The sequence below is a fragment of the Ambystoma mexicanum genome, chromosome 1q, assembly GCF_040938575.1.
Source record: "Ambystoma mexicanum isolate Mex_15411 chromosome 1q, UKY_AmexF1_1, whole genome shotgun sequence".
Classification (NCBI taxonomy): Eukaryota; Metazoa; Chordata; class Amphibia; order Caudata; family Ambystomatidae; genus Ambystoma; species Ambystoma mexicanum.
In genome coordinates, this window is record NC_090922.1 from 1,292,095,157 (window position 1) to 1,292,112,235 (window position 17,079).

Consider the following 17,079-nt stretch of genomic DNA (forward strand, 5'->3'; position numbering starts at 1 on the left):
GTCAAACTGTCAATTTTCCCAAGGTCCCTTTTCCGACTTGCATGTTAACCAGAAGCTACAGTTACCATTTTATATCCTCCTCCACGTCCTTCTATGGAGCAGGAAAGGTTGCAGAGGGTAGAGCCCCCACACCCCCAAGAGGGCTTTGAGTTTCTACGTTGCCATGACAGCTGCTTTCCATGAGGACAATCAGCTTTTCGTATACTTTTCTCAGACCCAGATGGGACGGGCTATAACAAATGAGCCCCCTTCACGTTGGACAGTCCTTTGTTTTACTGAATGCTTTGGGAAAGCAGGCTTGGATGTGGCATATGGGTTTATGGCTCATTTTACCAGAAGGATTTTAACTATGCCAGCCTTGCAGGAGAAGGGACGGGGGGCACTATTGGAATTTTGCCAGGAAGCAACTTGGTCCTCTCTGCTTTAATTCTCCAAACAGCACTGCCTGGAGCTATTGCCTGGTCGAAATGCCAGCTTTAGTTTCTTTACTTTTAACCCTCCTCAGTCACTCTTCAGTGCTCTAGAGTCCATCTAGATGAGGGCTCTCTGGCGAGACACAATCCAATAGAAGGAAACATTACTTACAGTAATGTTCTTTCTAAATATGCTTCCAGTTTCCTCATTGCCCTGCCAGCCTGTCCCTATTCTGACAGCAAAAAAAAGTTTAAGAGGGCAGAGACAAACTGATGATCATTTTACCAAAACAAGTGTGTTGGCATTATTTTTTTGTTTGTTGTTGGATTGGAATTCTTTTTGCAGTTGTTGATGCTCCAAATTCTCCCCGTACAAGGGGTCCTTCAGATGCTGATGACAGGGGAGAAATGAGGTAAAGGAGAGTAGAGTGCTTTATTTATACAGTGGCAACGTCACGTGCTAAATAGGGAGAGCTGCATGTCCGAGATGGTCGTGCTTGAGCTTCATTACACCCCGTGGTTAAATCAAAGTTTCCAAGAACAGCTTGCGCTGGAGGTGATCTACCTAGATGAGGAATCTGTGGGAGGAGAATTCATGGAACAAGCATTTCCAGTGATCATTTTCCCTTTTCAAAAATACTCTCGCCAATGCAGCCAGACCCAAAGAGGACGACATCACATTTCATGACCGCAACCTTTGATCTCGCACACAAGAGCTTTAAAGTTTGTATTTTCTTTATATCCATTTCATCTGCTTTCACAAATGTTGGATTTCATGCTTTGTAGACAAATCAGACTTTACGTTTTCACTCACCATGAACAATTTCTTAAAGTCAAATGTTTATTTCAATTTTACTTTTTATATCATTCATTTCCATGTCCCTCAATATTACAGACGAGAGGTTACTTTAACTTGACCCTATATTTACTAACTTTTCTATCTCTAGAACCACAGAGAGGATACATGTTTTACTCTTTATAGTAGTTGACATAACAAAATCTGTACAATCTGAAATCCTTCAATCTATCTCAGACCAGATTACCTGTCATATACTTGCAATCTCACCAATTAAATTGGTAGGAAATTGCTCAGAGTTGACAAATCTCACAGATGATATCTATTTGAAGACATTTCATGAAGTAAAGTTACTGTTGAATTATGTCTTTCCTCTGCAGGTTCTCATTTTCTTATACCCTCTCATTTTGGCATATCCCTGGATAGTTAACTTATTTTAAAGAGATATTTAAGTATCTCAATTCTGTCACTCTTGAGAGACAGACACAGCGCCCAAAGGACAAATAGGCATCTCTGGTGCAGTTTGGCATTGTAGCTATGATACTCTTACTGAATTCTATTTCCCCTACTTAGCAGCAGAAATTATATCCCTTATGGACATTGTAATTGACAGCTTAGGAATATTTTTCTATGACTTTCTTTTTTACATAAATCTCTTTGTTTCAGAAGTTTTATTATTTCAGGGTCTGTTGTGTCTACACTCTTCAATAAAATAATGTATGTACAATCATAGGTGTTCATTTTCGATACATTGCAAATGTGTATATTGTTTGTTTTTATATTATAGGGGATGTGGAAAAGGCAAGTGGTACAAATTTAATGACACTGTGGTGGAAGAGTTTGACCTAACTGATGAAACATTGGAGTATGAGTGTTTTGGTGGAGAATACAGACCGAAAGTCTATGATCAATGTAAGTTTTCAGTATTAAATGCACATTTTGCTAATTCAAATTTAAGTAATATGTTTGGACACACTTTTAAAATTAATTCTGCATTTTCCAACCATCTGAACTCTGATAATTTCCTTGATTTTTGAATTGTATTTAACTTTGTGAGTCTCATGGAACATGGCTGTGGCTCGAATAACTTACGTTCTCATGCAATCTTGCAAGGAACCACCTTTTAATAGGACCCTGAATTAGTCATCCATTGGCACTTAAAATTATTCTGTCTTGTTATTTAACACTTTCAACAACAAACTGTTCCCCAGTCTGGAAAAGCTGCTGACCTGTAATATAACTGATGCTTAATATCTTCCCAAACACTCTTATAAGTGGTAACTAGGTGTCTTCGTCAATGTAAGAAGCAAGGCCATCATTCTTTTTGGCAGTGAGTTGCAACGCACCAGTAAATAATGACCTTTACCTTGTTACTGGTCCTAGTTCCCATTAGGTTTAGGGATCATTTTTCACATTTTACTCTGGGGTTACTGAGAGCTGTTGCGCGCATGCAGCATCATTGCCCCACAATTGTATTAGGATGTATACATGACCTCTGTTCCCTTTTCTTCTTGCTCAATTGTTTATTCTCGAATGCCACTGCTTCAGATTTGATTTCTATGTCAGAACCGGAGGCTCTGAATATGCTCAACCCTTCTCTTTACTTCTTCAACAGCACATAACAAAAAAACACGATTCCAAGTGAAAACATCAGAAAAAACTGCAACTTCCAGTAAAACAAGTATTTTTCGTAGTTTGAGCTTGATTTTTGATTGGCTCTAAAACTCTTCCATGTGATCTTCTCTCTACCAATACCGGTCCTGAACCTGCTTTAACCTTTCATGCTCCTCTCTCTTCCTCCTCTTTCTTTGCTGCTCGGGCAGCAGATAAGAACATTTTCATTTGTCACATTTTGAGTCGCAGTGCTTGTGTATGTTAAAGCGCGCATGTTTCTTACTGTGTGAGTGAGAATTAGACGTGACTCCAGTAGCGAACAAACAAGCCGTGTCACTTGTGATGACCACTTAAGTATTTCTGAAGGGATAAATTCAGCCGTTGGCTAGCCGCAACCCAAGCGGAATAGCATCCGCATCACTAGGGGGCAGCGCCGCAGAAGTGACTGGCTGGGTGCAACTGGACTACCATTGTTCTGGAGCTTGCTCAACATACTGCCTCAGCGCACACAGTCCCATACAACACCGGACAGCTGCCGGGATGCACAAATTAAGACCAGCCGCTAAGGACCTTACAGCACTGTTCTCCAAGTATAGACTGCAGGGCAAAGACAGTGCCATCTACAGCCCAAGGGTGGAAGGGCTCAGACTTTAGGCCAAGTACAAATCCACACCAGAACCTACTGAGGGCTAAATGGGCACAGTCCCAAAACAACCTGTTCTGCCGCACAAAGCAGCAGCCCTCTGACCCGCTCACAGCTCAATGTTAATGGGTGCAGGCCCCAGGTCAGCCTGCGTTTTCTGTATTTGCCTCCGAATTCTGCCGGAATAAACCCAAAGCATATGTGAAGAGTCCCTCCGCTACCCTACACCATGAGTAGGAGACAAACCAGGGACCCCAGAGGAGGAATCAAATTAGCCGCAAGAGGTTTGCGGCAGGTTCGATCCCAGCATGGGGCACATCGTCCAAAAGGCAGTATGTGTGGGCCTGGGGCTGCTCAGCAAGCAACTGAGCGTAGTAGAAGACTGGCTAGCCTTCTCGCAAGGCATGAGGGAGCTGACGGGGAACGCATCAGTAGAGCCTGAAGCCTCCATTTCCATTGCATTAAGGAGAAAAAGAAAGGAGGAAAAGAAAGCTAGATGGACGAGCAGTGCCTATTCCTACTGGGCTCATCGCTGAGAGTGTGCCCGTGTGCTAAGCGATCGAGTTCCTGGGATGAAGTAGGCTGACCGCTGTCATCAAGCCACTGGAACGGAAATTACGCTTCCTCGAGCTTGGAGTTCAGAGTTGTCGGAACATGGTGCAGACGAGAGGAAGGACTCCTCGTCAAGCTTAAGCAGGGCGCAGAAGGCAACAAAAAGTGATGAGGTCTAGAGAACAGCAAGCCAAAATAGGGGTAGAGTTCAGTCCAAAAGTCCTGATTCATTCCAAGTCAGTGGATTGGGGGTGGCCAGCCAAGTCGCGTCCCATCGGAGGAAGTATCTTCGCACTTCACTAGACAAAGCGGCCACAAGTAAACTGCGAGCCCCTTTTGCACCCTCTCCTGCACCAAGGGATATGTCACTGGACATTCTGACGACCCTGCATACTTTAGTGGCAGAGATTCAACAGTGGCTGCCTGGTACTCCTGTACCTGGTTCAACGAAGTCCTCCCGGGCCACTTAGGCATCAGCAAACACTGTGCTGTAGGATGCCTGTCACCCCTGGACCCGTTTGTGGCCTTGCCTCTTCCCACACCCCCATGGAAGAGGACCCAGTTCGCACAGATATTGGCACTGGCACGCACACCACTGCAACTCACACGGATGAGTATGTTTTCCCCGCTGATGGGGACCCATCAAATGTCGACACGCCTGCTAGGGCTTCGGCTCCCTACGAAATTGGCTCCTTCCATTTCAACATCTTGAAGGCGGCTGGAAAAGAAGGAAGACTGTTGTGTCGGTCCTTTTGTTGGACGACATTTAGGAAGATGGATTGGCAATCATGAAGGCACCAAATAGCATGCCAGCAAAGCGTGACAGATTAGAGAAGAAGTACTGAGTCCTTGATTTAACTCCCATGTGTCTCAGGTCTCAGCCTTCTCCGGACTTGGCTGCCGCCAAAAAATGATCATCAAACACCTCATCATCATCCATAGTGCCTGCTGACCAAGAAGCTCAATGCGGCTGACAAGCGCTTAATTACCACAGCAGCCTCCACCATCAAGGCCACCAATGCCCTCGCCATCCTGTCTCGATATGACGGGGAGCTGTGGTACAAGCTCAGGCCCATCCTGGACTTCCTTCTCGATGGCAATAAGGCTGAGGCCTTGGTCCTATTCCAGGAAGGAGAGGTGGCTTCAGACCACGCCATTACGGTTGCACTCGACATAGCAGACTCAGGTTCTGCCAGATGGGGAATGGTGTGGCCCTCTGGCGCCAGGGTTAGCTGAAGCCCACAAATGTTCACACAGACAATGAGACCATGGTTGTGGACATACCGTTTGATGGAGACAACCTGTTTGGAAAGGCGGTAGATGACACTCTCTAGGCCATCAAAACTGACGCAGAGACCACGCGGTCTCTGGGGACCATATAACAGAAGGTTGTCCTTTCGTTCCCCACAGGGAACATTGTCCAGGTCCTCCAAGGGGGTGCACTACCTATCGTCGACTCTCCTGCTCCACCACCAGGAAGCCTACAGAGGCTGCTCCAAGGCCTACAGCAGTGGAGGCCAACATCGCCGTCCACCATCCAGGACAAAGACACCCAAGCAGGCCTGAACTGGCCATGGACCCGCGCCCCCACTTTCGCACCTCAGTGGGAGGCCGACTAGCACATTTTGTCAGCGAGTGGAAGTCCATCACCACGGACAAATGGGTGCTGGGCGTTCTCTGTCAGAGGCACTGTTAGGCAGAAACCTGTGCAGTTTGCTTAGGGACCACTGCAAAAGGCTTAAGACTACAGGTGTTGGCAGTAAACCCAATTGGTAGCAGTCTGTACCACCCAGATTTACCTGGTAGCTGTGGCTGAGCAGCCAGACTTCTCTCAAGAAGAGTTAGACAGTATATAGAGTATACAAGATAGGTACCAAAATACAGTAGCACAAGCAAACACTGACCAGAGCTTGGGTATAAAAGTATATCATTATTTATTTAAAAACACACTTTGAAAAATACACTAATATGGCAAGCAAGTTCAAACAAAGTCACTATTAATATATATACATCCCTGATCACTTATTGAACCAGTATTAGTTAAAAAACCACTTATTTTCAGACAGAGGTGAGAGCTTAACTTAAGATGGCACTCCAATAAGTTAATTAAAAAGGGAGGGAAAAAGGCAGAATTAGGAACATACACAATACCAACACTTTAGGAGAACCAGAGCAAGTCAGAAAAGGCAGAGTCTACTGAGGAGCAAGAAAGTCATAGGCCAGGCCCATTCTTGGTGAGAGCAAGGCGAAATGTGTCCAAGATCACACAGTTGAATAGTACTTTTAAAGAGTCTTTGCAAAGAGTTCAAAAAGGGTTGGATCAAGTCAGGAAAAGTTATTTAGTAGGTCCCAAGTCACCCCAGGATAGAAAGTCAAGGATTTACGGGACACTTTGAACAGTCTGTTGCAAGGGAGACCAGGGGGGACTCAGTACCTGAAATGGTGAGGAAGCTCCAGCGGGGGCAGTTGTTCCTGGCAGTGGGTGCAAGTCGGTGCTTCGTCCAGGGGAAGAGAAGATCTCGACGTGAAGGAAAGCCTGGAGGTTGTTGCACTGCCAGGGAAGAAACCAGCCGCGGAGTTTCCCGGTTAAAAGGTACTACCCTTTTATTCGCAGTAGTGGTGAAGCGTGGCTATCCAGCCGCCAGGGTGCTTGGCACGGGCAATTCAACCACAAGACGATCCAGGAAGGCGAAAAGAGGGCAAAGTGGTTATCCCCACCAGCTCAGAGGAAGAAGACTCTCCGGGATGAAGATCTTCTCTGTCGTTGGGAAGTGGTGAGACGGTTCAGCAGGGCTCCACCGGTGGTGTCGTTGCAGGTCGGTTCAGCTTCTCCCTCTTCGGATTCTTTGGTCCTGTGGCGACGTCGGAAGTCCCAATCCCCAAAGCCCTGCTTTTATGCATAAAACCTCCATTTATCAGTCCTAGCTGTCACTCAAACATGCTAAGTGGTGAGCCGGGCGGCTCACCACTGGGCCAATCACAAAAGAGTACAACTTGAGTTGCTGAGGCAACTCAGTCCAGGGTGCCTAAACCCCCCTCCCACACATCCTGTAGACCCAGACAGAGTGGCACCACTTTTGGAGGCTTCTGTGGAGAAGCCAGCCAAAAAGTGGAACAAAGGGCTCGACTTGGGTTGGAGTTACAGAGGCGAACACAAACGCCATTTTAGTCCTGGCAAAGACCCAACCGGGAATAAATATTAAATAAATAACCTGGCGGTATCTTTAACATTGCACCAAAAAGTGGTGCGTTTAAAATGAATGGGAAAATCCCATAGGAAATATTCCAGTGGAATATTTCGCGTGGTAACCACTGCCACCAGCCAGAAACTCACCGAGGGGGGACTGCACAGTGGCCCCTCGAAAAACAGACCCAGGGGCAATCTAATTACCCCTACCAGTACTTCCACAATAGAATGGTTTGTACTGGTTCTGTTCACAATTTAAGACTAGTAAAGTCAATGGTGACTTTACATGCCCTGGGAGACAGTAGTCAGTCCCAGGGTATGGAGTCTGTTTGGGGGTCACTATGACACCCCTGTGTTACTGCACTTAGGGTGCTGTGTAACACACTTACCAAAAATACATGAAACCCTATGGAGTAAAAGACCCTATAGCCCATTAAACACATTACAAAGTCAATGGATATCTCAAATCATGTCTAAGAGTGGGAGAAAGAAGAGTCTCACTCTTAGCAGGAGAAAAAAAATAAACCCCAAAAATCCAGCAAAGCTGCTGGGGGACTCACTAGGTTTGGGAAATTAGCCTTAACAGAGAATTCTCCCCAACAGGCACGCCTTGGAGTTCCAACGCAGGTGCCTCGAATTCCTCCTGTGGCTCGTCAAGAGCTTCACATGGCACAGCGGCTGCAGGAGCTTCAAGGCATGTCAAGAAAGGAGGCGATAGAGCAGGGCTCCGGAATGTACTCCAGATACTTTCTTGTGCGGACAAAGTCAGGAGGGCGGAGGCCAATCATAGACTTAAGATGCCTCAAAAAATACTTGAAGTCCCAGAAGTTCAAGATGGTCATGTTGCAACATGCTTGGGCAACTGGAGAAAAAGGACTTCCTGACGACGCTAGATCTGGAAGACGCCTAATTTCACGTCCCTAACCACCCGAAACATCGAAAGGTCCTGCGGTTCGTGGACCAGGGACAGCACTGTCAGTTCAGGGCTCTGCTCTTTGGCCTGAAATCGGCCCCAAGGGTGTTCACAAAGTGCTTGGCTCTGGTGGTGACACACCGTCGTTTCGAGGACATACACGTCTACCCTTATCTCACCCTTGGCTCATCCGCTCCTGCTCTCAAGCACTGGCGAACCGTCACACGGCAGAGACCATTCGTCTGCTGATTGATCTCGGATTTTCCATCAATTATAAAATCCGAAGTCCTGCATGGTGCCATCGCAGAACGCTGTTTTTCTAGGTGCCCGTCTCAACACGGTTGCTCGTCTGATGACCCCTCCCCCCCCTTGGAGGAGAGGGTGAGGTGCAGTGCCTGTCATTGGCTCAGTCCGCAACAGTGCGAGCCATCGGGTCGCTGTTGGGCATGATGTCCTCCTGCATCCATCTCGTCCCTCATTGCAGGTTGCAGATGCACAGTAGCTGCATATCTCAGTCTCTTGGACAGACACGGTCGTCCTCAACAAGGAGTTCCAGTAAGCTCTACGATGGTGGGGAGTGCACCCACATTTCAAGCACGTAGCTCAGTTTCAGGTCCCACCCTGCCAGGAGATGGTCACCACGGATGCCTCCCTAAAGGGGTGGGGGGGGCCCACACTGGACAGTTACACGCCATAGGCCTCTGGCTGCTGGAGAAGGACCTTCACATCAAAGACCTGGAACTTCAGGCAGTTGTCTGGCCCCTCAGATCATTCCTGCCATTGCTGCTAGGGAATGTGGTGAGAATCTTCATGTACAATACCACCACCATGTTCTACATCTGGAAGCATGACAGGACACGCTCCCCAGCGCTCTCCTGGGAAGCCCAGTCCCTGTAGCGCTGGTCCCTTCTTCAGGACATGTTCCTTGTCCTGTTTCACCTGTCAAGCACCAAGAACACCCTAGCAGATTCGCTTATCAAGGAGTTGCGTTCTTGCCACTAATGGGAACTTCGCCAGAATCAAGTGTCTCTTCTCTTCCATGAGTGGGGCCAACCACAGATCGACCTATTCGCGATGGCGGCCAACTCCATGTGCCAGAGTTTTGCCAGCAGGTTCCCACAGCCGAAGAGCCGTTCACATGGGAGGGACTCTTTCTGTATGCTTTCCCCCTTGATCCTGCTCCTGCCAAGAGTGATTAACACACTGCGTCACTGCAGGATGATATTCATTGCTCAGGTGTGGCTGCGACAGATCTGGTACCCGGACCTGCTCCGTCTGTCTGTGGCTCCGTCCATCCGACTGCCTCCACTTACTGATCTTCTCGTCAGAGAAGACGGGGCGATGCTGCACAACGGCCCGGTCTCACTGCGCCTCACAGCCTGGCTCCTGCAGCCCTACAGTTTGGACATTATTCCCTGCCGCTGGAATGTAAGAAGATCCTAGCCATGGCCAGAGCTCTCTCTATGTTGGCATGCTACAACCCTAAAGGGAAACTCTTCTCAGTGTGGTGCAGGGCTCAGAAGATTACGCCTTTGCATGTCACAGCTCTGCAGCTCCTGCTGTACCTGCCTATAGAGGCTTGGCTCACGCCTCTATCAAGGTGGACCTGGTTTCCATATCCTGTTACACCTGGATGCCGGGCAAGCCATCGCTGTAGTTGCACAGGCTCGTCAAGGAATTAATCGAAGGCCTCTTCAGGACTTTTCCACCAGTGAAGGCCCCTGCTCCAGCTTGAGAGCTCAACATGGTCTTGACAAAGCTCATGAGGCCCCCATTTGAACCAATGCATCTGTCTCCACTGAAGTTTCTCTCATGGGAGATGGATTTACTTGTGACGAACTCCTCAGCCAGGTGGTTCGGAGCAATCCAGGCCCTCTCTTGCAAGCAGCCGTACTTGTCATTTCAAGCTACGAGGGTGGTGCTGCGGACCCACCCCACCTTTATGCCGATGGATCTGTCTGAATTCCATCTCAATGAGCCTTTGTTCTGCCAGTTTTCTTTCTGAATCCTACTACGCGCTTGGAAAAGACATTGCATCTGCTGAACGTTGCACAGTCCTTGACGTTTTATGTGGCACACGCAACAGACTTTTGGAAGACATCTCAACTTTTGTGAATTTTGGACCTATGAATACGGGAAGGCCATGTCAAAGGTTTACATATCCAGGTGGCTCTCCGGCTGCATCATGCACTGTTATCGTCTGGCTTCCAGACCCCTTCCAGGCTAGGCGAGAGCCCATTCCACCAGAGCCATCGCAGCAACAAGGGTGTTTCTCTTGGTGTTCTCATGCTCAACATCTGCAGGCCTGCTATGTGGAGGTACACACACACCTTCACAAGGTTCTACTGAGTCGACCGGTATTCCAGGGAGGAATCCCGGGTCGGTTAAACACGCTATGCAACCTATTTGCTTGAGTTGAGTCTGTTCCAGGGGTGAGTGTTTACTTTTGTTGACCCTTGCCACCTCCCGTGGCTGTATATATGTACTGCTATGTAATCTCTATTCATGAGAAAGTGAATCCATGCCAGACCCCATGCTGGAGAAGGAATAAGTTACTTACCTGTAATTCCTGTTTTCCAGTATGGGTATGGCATGGATTCTCATGCGAACTCTCCCTCGTTCCTCTCTGTGTCTCTTCTTGGATCATACTGCCACTTTAGTTGCTATTCCAGATCTGAAGAGGACCACCGGGGGTGGCGCTTAGGGAGACAACTGTCAATGGATGGTGGCATTATGACTCGCAGGACAGTGATTTGTTTAGAGGAGATATGCTGTTTTCAGGCTAAAGCAAAACCGCTTTTCTTTTTTACAGAGTATTCCCATCCTGATGAGCATGGTACTCCATGCCACACCCATGATGCAGAACAGGAGTTACAGCTAAGTAACTGATTCATTATAGGACTTCCACTATTAGGAGCAGTACCCCATAGGAAACAATTTGAAAAGCTAGGTCTATATTCAATGGATTGCTTTTCTCGCGCAGATTCCTCATTATAGATATTCATTTCGCCAGGGGGCGTAGTGGACTTTGATCTGTCTTGTCTGGCTCTCCATCGCCAGCTTTGGACGTGACGTCAGGTGTCATACATATACCACGTCACTCCGCCCGCGAGTCAGTTCCTTTTTTCCCGCACTTGCACACTGCATCGGGAACACAACTTGAGTTTACTCGACATAAACAGGCTGGAGTTGCAGGCCATCAGGTTAGCCCTGAGGGCCTTTGCACCATCTCTCAGAGGAAAGCATGTCCTCGTCCTAACAGACAACACAGTGGCCATGCATTACCTCAATAAGCAGGGTGGCATGCACTCTCACCCACTCTGCACAGAGCCAATTCAGATGTGGTTCTGGTTGAGAAAGACCCAGATCACAGTCTCGGCAGTTCATCTGGAGGGGACAGAGAACACCTTGGTGGATGCTCTGAGCAGATAGAGCACGGTCTCGAGCGAGTGGGAAGCGTGCCCGGAGGTCCTAGAGGAGATGGAGGAGATCTTCACTCTCTGGGGTACCCCTGCAGTGGATCTGTTCGCCACAGAGTCCAACAGGAAGTGCCAACAGTTTTGCTTGATGGAATTCCCAGCGAACAGTGCATTGGGGGATGCGTTTCTAGTGTATTGGACCTTCCCTCTCCACTACGCCCTGGCTCAGATTCCCGTCATTCCTTGGGTTTTCAGGAGGTTGAAGAGATTTCGAGCAACCATGATCCTGATCGTCCTGGATTAGACAACGAGAACATGGTACTCTGATTCCCTGGATCTGACCATCTGTCCGCCTCACCGGTTGCCTCGGCGTCCAGAAAGGTTGGGTGCTCCACCCAACCCCGCACTCCCTCAACCTACATGCATGGCTCTTGAGGGGATGAGGTATGATGACTGGGGACCTCTCAGAGGACGTGCTCGAGTTGCAGACCTTTTACTAGATCTCTGTATGCATGCAGGTGGAGAAGATTTGAGGTGTGGTACAGGGAATGCGAGACTGACCTGATCTCTTGCCCCACCACCACATTGTTAAGAGTTCCTTCTGTCACCCACCGCTTCAGGCCTTCAGGTTGCCACAGTGAAAGGGTATTTGGTGGCCCTGTCTGTGTTTAAGAGATCACCAGACCAAGATTAATTTTTCACCATTCCAGTCATGGCCCAGTTCCTTAAGGGCCTTCTCAACAAGTTTCCACCAACCCCCTTTTTTGTCCCAGATTGGAATCTTATTCTGGTTTTGACCTTTTTGATGGCTGCTCCATTTGAGCCTATGCATTCATGTTCTTTGCGGCTGTTGTCCCTCAAAACAGCCTTTTTGGTCTCAATCTTATCTGCCAGGTGGGTTAGCGAACTGCAAGCCTTGTGCTTCAAACCTCCATTCCTGAAGTTCATTTTTAAGAAAGTCGCTCTTAAAGTCTGGCCAGGATTCCTTCGTAAGGTGGTTTCAGAATTTCATCTGTTGCAGCCCATTGACTTACCTGTCTTTTACCCTCCTCTGCATCCCTCAAAGGAGGAGCGTTTCCACTGCCTTGATCCCAATAGGGTGTTAAGTTTCGCCCGTACGTCTGAGTTTAGGAAATCATACCAGTTGTTTGTAGCCCATTCTTTGTCTAGAAAAGGCCTTGTCACTAAGCAGACCATGTCACAGTGGATCATCCTGTGCATATCCGAGTGTTCCCAATCAGCAGGCAAGGAGCATCCAGCAGGCATCAGGGCTCGACCAGAGGGGTCTCAGCCTCTACGGCCGTCCAGAGAGGGGTCCATGTTAGGGATATTTGCCGGGCAGCCACTTGGTCATACTTACATACCTTTACCAAGCACTATGCCTTGAAAGTTGCACGGGGAGCTGATGCTAGGTTCGGTTCTGCAGGATGTACTGGTTTAAATCGTTCTGCCCTCCCCCAGTTATCCTAACTGCTTGGGGAGTCTATCATGATGAGAAATCTGCCGGAGAAAAGCAATCCATTGAAGGAGAAATGACCTAACCGTAATGTTCTTTCTATGGATTCTACTCCTGCATATTCCTAATCGACCCTCCCACCCGTCCCCGCTCAGAAAGTTCTGTGGGCTATCACATTTGCCCAAGCGAGAAGGCATCTGGTGATGGCTCTGGGCTGATCGTTTCTGTTTAAAAATAAATACATGTTTTTTTTTTTCCTTCACACATTGTTGTGGGGTTGGTTAATGTTTTAATGGCTGGTTAGCCTCCTCCTGTGGTTTTTCTTCAGCAGCGTTCAATCATATGGGGTATAATTTACAAGAGCTGACTCGTGGGCGTAGTGACGTGGTATATATATAATCCAGGATGTCGCGTCGAGAGCCGACGATCGAGAGCCAGACAAGACAGACCGACAGCCGAGTCAGGGTCCACTACGCCCATTGGCAAATATTTTTCCGAACAGCGAAGCTGGAGATGAATATCTCTCATGAGGATGAATCTGCGGGAGAAGAATCCATAGAAAGAATATTACGCTAAGTTAATTTCTCCTTTTTTCCACAGGTACTAAGACGAATGCAATCTCCCCAGGGGACACCAGTGGAGACCTGGTAGAAGGGATTATTCGGTGGATGGTTTAATACCTACCACCCTAGTAGCATAAAAGCAGAGCAGCATTCACCCCCTCCCCCAATGTTAGCTATTGACAAAATGCAGTAGTATGGGACCACAGATCCTTCCTTGAGAGTAAGTAACATAAATAATACACCATCGTAGGGCCCGCAGGTAAGTACATATTGTGTTTGCTTCCAGAAAATCTGTTCCCAGAAGGGGAAACGACATGGTAAGCAAAGGCTTCTTTTTAAATGGTGAAATGAAGGATCACGTCCCCCAGGGATTGACACCGACTACTCCAGTGGTCAAAACCAAGAGCATTTGTCCTTCACAGAAATTGATTCAACGACGGAGATGACTGCAGGAGGATGGAGGCACCTGCACACCCCAGCTACTCACTAGGCAAACGTGGAAGGCACATAAACAATAACGGCCCCTACAGCAGAACAACGGCGGAGGCAACCAGAGACAACCCAGACAAATAGATTTGGCCAGTTTTTGGGGTCCCAAAATCCTTTCAGATGTCAGTCTAGAAATGCGGATACCTCTACTTTGAGACCGCAAACGCATTTTGGTGGCCGTGGACCAACCGTCTCATGCACGATACGACAGAATATAGGTTTTCGAGTTTGCCAATGAACGGCCATTTTGATGTAACAAGAATCGCCATTTTGTTTTCTAACCATTGCTCATTGCTTTCTGTTCCTATTGCTTCTCAGTATATTTTCCGCTTACACTGCTCGACTGTGGAACATTGTTATCTGTATGTGAAAACGACAAGGCCGCAGGGCCGAGTGGATAACAAGAGTTCGCTGAAACACAAACGTAGGCAGCGCCAGGAAGAATGCCCGGCTCCCTCCTTAATGTAGCCTTGAAGCAGAGCTGCAGGGCATTTAATCATTTCACAGCTGCCAGCCAGTCTCATTATATGGTAGAATATGTTAGAATAATACCGCTACAGGCTTGAATTATGCTTTTCTAACGGCCCCCCTTTGCTGAGCCTGCTAGAGCATGTCGGCTCCCAGGACGCGAATAGCACCTGATAGATAGCAAGGTCCGGAATGCAACTCCCCCCCCCCCCGTATGTAGTTTGCTTCCAAGAACAGAAGCACTGTGTTCTATTCAATAACCGAAAGATGCCTACGCACTCACAAATTGCAAATTGTTACTAGAATAGATGTTTGAAGGTGTCATAGTGGTCAGAAGTGTCCATCACACCAAGTTCAAAGAAACCCAATAAAGGGGGGTGTTAAACATGTTATAGCTGATTATTTGGTATGCATTTTGTATATATGTAACTGATGTATGCAATTCACTCTCTTGCGTCCCTCGAGGTCTAGAGATACACGTCGCGGGACTTGAGACCGAGTTGGCCAAATGAGACTTTTGCTTTGCAATAAATCCCTAGCTTTGGGAAAACAACCTTGTGTCTGGCGTCTCTATCGTGTGTGGTGACCCGCCTTGTTTCCATAGACGTCAGGGTCCCCTAGGGGCCCCTTTCAAGATGGCGCCCGAATAGGGACCCTGCCCCACTTGTTCCTTCGCATAACGTTGTAATTGAGAAAGGCAGAGAACGGCGAGGACGGGACTATCGAGCCGGGATCAAGAGGTGTTCGGGGCGTCCTGTAAAAGTGATGAGAGACTCCTTTGCAGATCTGCACACATCTGATCCCTGATCGACGTGCCTGGCTAGAGAACAAGGAGGCAAGGGTCTCGAAATGAGGCGGAAGCCAAGAAACGCAGACACAACGTCCTTTGGCGCGTCAGTATACAGACGACTTGATTTATCAGGTGTGTCATTCCCCGATTCAAAGTATCCTGATATTGGTTGAGAGTTGACTTTGCAAAATCAAACGCCCTAGGTAAGGTTGATTAACCAGGGGGAAGGTTGAAACATGCCTGGGGGATTGTCCACCTTAGCAGGGTTTTTCCGCTGTGGTAGACAATCTTTGGAAAATGGCCAAATGGTACCACCTGGGGGGAACGCTGGCGTATGAGATGTATGTGAATTATGGAGTGGGTGCGATAATATTCTGTGAGACTTGGCATAGGCAAAACAGAAAGCAACAAGACCATCATTGGCCGATTAATGGTAGTTTTGAGATGGCGAGGATAGATAACTTGGAAAGGGTGTTGATAAGAAAGAAAGCGCATCCTGCAGCATTTGAGACTATTAAAGACTGGAGAAAGGAAGCAAAGCTCCGATTTAAAAGCAGAGCAAAGCATGCGCGCAGGCATACATCAAAAGGTGAGGTAGCGGAAGAAAAAGAAGAGGAGGAGTGGACTGAGAGTCTAAGAAGGGCAGGCAGGCGTGACCAGTTGAATATAGAAAAGATATACCCACAACGAGAATTACACATGGCAGATGAATTGATAGAAACTATATTGACACGTACAAAACAAGGCCCAAGATCAGAAGTAAGACCAGACACGTCAGTAGCTATTGCCCAGACCCCGCCCGTAGCCCAAGCTCCCCCTCCGGTAGCTCAAGCCCTCCCACAGCCACAGACCGCGCACGTAACACTTCCTACTACCCAACCAGGCCCACAACAGACACTTGCTGTTCCCATTGTCCCATCCGCACCTCCTGCCTTAGACACAGACTCGCTACCGTCCGTTCCTCCCGGGGTTGAAGTTGAAACCGTGGGGGCAAGAGGCGGGACCGACCAATGGGAGTGCATGAGGGTAACCCGCAGCGCAAACAGCAAAGAAAGGAAGGTGGAATTGCAGCAACAGGCAGAGATGTATATAGACGGGAATGATGGAACGGCAACATTGGCTTCGATATATGACTTTCGTAGAAGCAACGAAAGACAGGTAGTGTTGAAATGCATGGGTGAATATTTGGTGGAGAAATGGAAACAGCTAATTGGGAAATTACCACTGCAGCGATTGTTAGATTTGAATGCATTAGCACGCTGTAGGGAGAGGGATGAAGAAGTGAGAGAACATGTGTATAGACTTTTTGAGCTTAAAGATGAATTAAATAATGACTATGCCGAAATGTTTACTACACCCGCGTACAGGAGTAGGGAAGTCGGGAGACCTGGGAAGGGGGAAAAGGGGTCGCATAATAAACGGCAGCAGTTATCATCGCTGGGGCAGAAGGAGATGATGAACGAATTATCGTTGCTAAAACAGGTGGGGGCAGACTTGAAGGAATGTCTAATTAGAACACAGGTACTATTGCAGCAAGTAACAGGACATAATATAGGGTGAGGGAACGCACAAGGAAGGAGTAGTTTGAATATGCATGGGGGAACAGTGGGGCCGAATCAGTGTGCATATTGTAAAGAGGAAGGACATTGGCGAGCGCAATGCCCACATCTACAGAATAGAAAAGGGTCTGCTCAGAGGAGACAGTATAGAGGACACCCAGGAGCGAATGGACCAAATAGGAATAGTATGCAGCAGCATCATAATAACGGAGGTAAT

At 47.8% G+C, this 17,079-nt stretch overlaps 1 protein-coding gene across 2 annotated transcripts in view; it reads left to right on the forward strand.

Moving 5' to 3' along the window:
* Nucleotides 1-17,079, forward strand: part of USP24 (ubiquitin specific peptidase 24) — a 2,799,104-nt gene that overhangs the window by 1,955,056 nt on the left and 826,969 nt on the right. For both annotated transcript variants that reach the window (XM_069642114.1, XM_069642115.1), the window contains exon 49: nucleotides 1,997-2,121. In XM_069642114.1, the coding sequence (XP_069498215.1) occupies nucleotides 1,997-2,121 (125 nt within the window). The remainder of the gene's footprint in view (nucleotides 1-1,996; nucleotides 2,122-17,079) is intronic.